Raw genomic sequence first — 5245 nt, 5'->3', positions numbered from 1 at the left:
TTTATTTATATAAAACTACGAGTTTGTGTCAGTGTCTCTGATTTCATTTGGACAGTTGCTGCACAATTCCCTGACAGAATCACATCTGATTTTGATCTCTTTTTTTGCCGTGGTTGTTAAGTGAATTACTGCAACTGTTAAGTGAATCATGCAGTTCTTAAGTGAACCCAGCTCCCCCATTGACTTTGTTGGAAGCCAACTGAAAAACTTTTGAAAACATGGACTTATAGAAATGTTAAATGCTAAATTAAAGAAGATTCTTGTACTGTAATCTTCTCTACTGTGGTCTGTCCAGATATTTTTGAGGACCGCTGAATTAAGGAAAATAGCCTGTGTGGTGCACTGTTTAAAAGTATCAGAAGAAACTGAAAGAGCTGAGTTCTAGTTCTGCTTTGCATGAAGTCATCTGGATACCTTTGAGCCAGTCACTCTCTATCTGCTCTAGGAAAAAGGCAAGGGCAAACCACTTTTTAAAATGTTGCTGAGAAAACTGCAGGGACTAATCTAGCCAGTCACCAAGAGTCAACACTGATTCTAACGCAAACACACACACACACACAAATTGAGGAATGTTGATTTACCGAGCCCAAAATTAGCCATCTCTACATTTTCTATCATTTGGTACTTATAAGCAGTCAAACTAGAAGGACCAGAAACTTGTGCCAGGATTTCTGCTACACATACAGAGAGTAATACATATTTTCTTTTGAATATATTTGGAAGTGATCTATTACAAATGCTCCATGAAATACGTGGATATTTAATATATTTAAACAATATTACTAACTGCCTGGTGTGTGCACTGGCCGTTTTATTTCACAAGTTAATCCAGAAGTATCCAATATTGTAATTTTCTGTGATTAAACATAAAAATGAAACAATTATGTAACAAAAATAGCAGCAAAAAGGATAAAAACACAGTATCTATCATACTACTCTTTGTCTGTGTTCAAACAATGTGCTAAATTTCTGTAGCAAATTAAGAGTAAATGCATTGTAATATTACTCCCTATTGCAAGTGGTTCTTTAAGATGAAAACACAGGTGGTCAGTAGAAGTCTTGATGTCATGGGTGTCATCTTTGAGCAATTGATGTGAATCTCATCATTTGTCTGATGAGATTGTGATGCACACAATGTCCCTTGCTACTTGCAAGTGCCCACAGTTGCAAGATTTAATTCATCTTTCATTAATCAACACATTCTTGGTTTGCAGAAGTTAGAATCTTTATTTCTAATTTCTAAATTAGAACTTTATTTCCAATTCCAGTTCTTGCAGACCAACAATTGTGGCTACTCCAAATCTGAACACATATGGCCTCAGATAAACCTAGGGGTCACCAGAGAGCAGGAGAGAATATGACAGCGTGCACAGTAACTTTGACTTCTTGCTCATACCTTTTGCTCTGCATAATAATGACAGATTCCCTTCTATTATTTTATTTACTGTACAACAGGTACAAAGACACAACAAATGTAGATTTTTCATGTATCAGGCCAAACCCCACTCCCTTCTAGCACTGATGATGTTACTTAATTTGATAATGAAATAGAAAAGGAAAAGCACCAAGTTCAGAGAACACCAAGGACCCCACAGTTCAACCCTTAGCTACAAATATTCTCATCTATCAGTAAAGCAAGACTGATTTTTTTGCCAGTGTTAGGCACTGTAATAATTGGGATAGGGAGAATGTGCACTCCTGAGTTAAGCCATGAATCAGCAGCGGGCCATGAGACATACTCAGCCTCCCAATGTTTTGGAAGACTGCAGGACATTGGCCAGTAACAAGATTTTTTCAGCCCTTTTTGATCGTTAGGAGGGGTGTTTAAGGGTGGGAATATTGAACAGAGAAATTTGAAAATCAAACTATTCTTGCTCTTAAAACCCCCTGAAACAAAAGAATGGCCTGTTTTTAGCCAGCTGGTGGTGGTGGTGGTGGAAATAAGGATAGGAAAGGCAGCTTTCTGGGAGCCAATGTATTCTTATTTCTATTTTTTTATTGATTTATATCCTGCCTTTATTATTTTCATAAACAACTCAAGGCAGCAGACATATCCATGCTGTTTTTCATGGCTAAGGCAGGACTTGAACTCACAAGCTCTTGCTTTCTAACCTTAATCACTAAACCAAACTGGCTCTAGAAATCCTGTTTCTAGCTTCTGTTATCCTCACTTCCTCAAAACTATGTCACCCAAATTTGGCAGCAAAATCATCTAATTTTAGAGGACAATATCAGAATGTTTAATAGATTGGAACTTTTTAATAGGGAAAATGAGTACAAGTTTGTCTCCTACTCTATTCACTTCCTGTATTTTGAAGGAAAAACTGTACCACTGAAAACTCCTATTCTTCCACCACATTTCAGCAGTGATACCAAGCTATTGGGAGACTGCCAAGAGTGTTAGACCCCCACATGAAGTGAACCATCAGTGGTGGCCACTTTCAGGATGCAAATTATTTATCTTGGCCATAGAAATATACTTTAAAAACTGTGGTTCACACAACTCATTAAGTCAGCAAACCCTGGTTCCAGGGTCATATGCAATCATTTTACAGTCCCCTCAGACCAAGATGCCAAAATTCACTGGCATAATTACCACTGTATACTGTAGATTATGTTTTATGACTTAGCAGTATCACTTGCTATAAGACAAACCCTAAATGCAACTGCTGAAAATTTCAGCATCTTATATCCATAAGATAGTTTCATTATCTTCAACTAGGTAAAGGTTTTGCTTGTGACCTGCTTGGAAATTCCATCACTATTGAGCAGAAGTTGAAAAATCATTCCAGAAGAAGGGAGTGACAAACTATTTGAGTAACATTACCTAGGAACCTTCATGGCTGCAGCTAGCAAGATAAGGCTCAAATTGAGGGTGCCTTCTTTTTTGAGCCAGGCTCTTTAAAATGCAGAGCAAATAGGTGCAAGCAAAAAAAAAAGCCAATAGACTATCACATTTACAAAGTCAATTTCATTAAAGTTTTTATGTAGGCATTTCTTAGCCTGATAAGTACATAGTTTCTTTGGACTCTCAGAACGTAACATGTAGGCAACCTATACTTAAACACAACAGATCCTTATATAAAAGTAGTTAGCAGAACATAAAGGGCAAGTAACCAAATCCATCAGTTTTGTTTTAGTCCCTATCTTTAAGAGCATACATATGCACCTACATACACATACACATAACATTTTAAAAATGTATTAAAATAAATGAAATGTTTACTGAATAGTTTTTAAAAAATAGTCTTCAACTTTACATACATCTGGGACATCAATCCCACTGAATTAATGAGGCTTATGTTTCAGTAGACATGTAATAGTGTTAGTTGTAAAGACAAAGACCTGCTGGAGGTGCACAGTAATATTTATATTGTGCTATCCTCTGCAGCCCTCTTTAATCTGGTGCCCATTCAGAAGTATTGGGATACAAACGTGGTTTGGGAACAGTTATAGTTGTAGCCCAACATATCTAGAAGGTAACAGTTTGAAAAAAGCAAAGTTAGTGTCTGTTGGTCTTTGGTAAATGTCTATGGAGGTTCTCAATCATCCAAGTCATGGTTGTCCCAAAGGTGCTTTTTCAAAAGGCAACCGGACTTTATTTTTCCTTGAAGATGTTTTGCTTCTCATTCAAGAAGCTTCTTCAGTTCTGATCTCTTGGTCTCTGGTATTCTTTAGCCACTGTTCACTGAAATCATACAACAAGTAAACTCTACTATATAAACCACACTGGCTGTGTCAATGTAAGATTCTAAGCCACAAAGAAGAATGGGAACTTAGCCAGGATTTTGAATATGCTCTAATGATCTATATCATGCACCACATTATAGTATGACTTATGGATCATACTAAGCTTAAAGAAAACAAACTACATAATGTATTAGTGAATAAGACCTTCTTGGGATTCTTCCTTGTTCTAAAATACTGTACACAGGTAGAATCATTTCACACAATCTGGATTCATAATTCATTCAAAGGCATGGTTTTAGGCATGGGTTCTTGAATAAGCTACAGTAGTTGGATTTATATATAAGAAAACAGCCCACAAACTAGGATCTACAAACCAAAAACCTATGACTAAGCATGATAAGTGAACATACCATACAGCTTCTCCCTTCCAACCATGGACTAGTGAGCATGGCTAGTATAGCCCAATACCAAGTTCCTTAGACCATTCATATCTCAAATCAACCCAAAATAAAGTTCCTTTTCCTTTTAATATTATTTCTATTATTTTTGCTACACACCTAATAAATGTCTCTTACATTATTTTCCATACCTCAGGAAGGTTATTTTAATGGAATATGTATTTTCATGAAAGACATTCCCATGAAAAACTCTTGATTTCATTTTGCTTACTATTACATCCATGACATCTCTGCAAAAGGATGCATCCCAAGAACTAGTAAAATTTTCCTTGAGACATCAGAAAATTCCTTTTTCATGTTGTTCCCTGTTGTGATTTCCCCCCCTGTGGTCTAAGGATCTTCATGTTTAAATTCATGGAGGAGAATGCAACATTCTGCTGTAGGATACAAAATCAATCCCAGTACAAACAGAGGAACGCAAATATAGGATTCCCTTCCAGTCATGAAAGGATCTACTCCTTTATCAAATGGATTGTCTTGACAAACACAATGACAATTATTTACAAAGTTTGTTATTCCTTCCCTTTCTCTATCCAACTGAAAGAGAAGAGAAAACCCCTTTTTTGTAGCACTGATTGTTTTTGCCAAGCCAGTTCCTCTTAAAAGTGCAAATAGAGGGAAAGTCCATCTTCAAGTGCTACAGATGGGGACCATTGAAATAGCCTTTGTCTCCCTCAATGTCCACCTCTTGATCTGAATCATCTGAGATGTCTGAATCCAACTCTTCCTGGGAGACAGGTGAAGGGGTATATTGTGGCCTATGTGGAGAAGCTCCCTTATCCATCTCGGAACTCAAACAATTTTCTTGTTTGGAAGTCTGAAGACTTTCTCCACTTTCTGATTCTTTTTTGTTGGGTTGAGGGGTCTCCTGAAAACAAACACAGAAGTCATAGAATCATTTAGTAAGAAAACCACTAGAGTTTGGAAAATATTGGCCATTTCAAGCTTCCTTTGGAAACTACAGAAATCTAATTTTCTGAAAACCTAGTTCTGCCAACTGGCTTGGGGCAGTCCCATTCTGGAGGCAATTAGTAGATTAGGAGAATATGTTACCTCCACCCTATTTATATATTAATCCTTTTTTATTCAGTTTTTTT

General features: G+C 36.8%; 1 protein-coding gene across 1 annotated transcript in view; it reads right to left on the bottom strand.

The window, feature by feature from the left end:
* Positions 1–2970: 2970 nt before the first annotated feature.
* Positions 2971–5245, bottom strand: part of HHEX (hematopoietically expressed homeobox) — a 13477-nt gene continuing 11202 nt past the window's right edge. The window contains exon 4 of the mRNA XM_015811293.1: positions 2971–5016. Coding sequence (XP_015666779.1) covers positions 4786–5016 — 231 coding nt within the window. The 3' untranslated portion in view covers positions 2971–4785. The remainder of the gene's footprint in view (positions 5017–5245) is intronic.

The sequence above is a fragment of the Protobothrops mucrosquamatus genome, unplaced genomic scaffold (assembly GCF_001527695.2).
Source record: "Protobothrops mucrosquamatus isolate PMUCROS unplaced genomic scaffold, P.Mucros_1.0 scaffold36, whole genome shotgun sequence".
Lineage (NCBI taxonomy): Eukaryota > Metazoa > Chordata > Lepidosauria > Squamata > Viperidae > Protobothrops > Protobothrops mucrosquamatus.
Note: the sequence above shows the minus strand (reverse complement) of the source record. Positions and strands in the feature narration are given on the sequence as shown.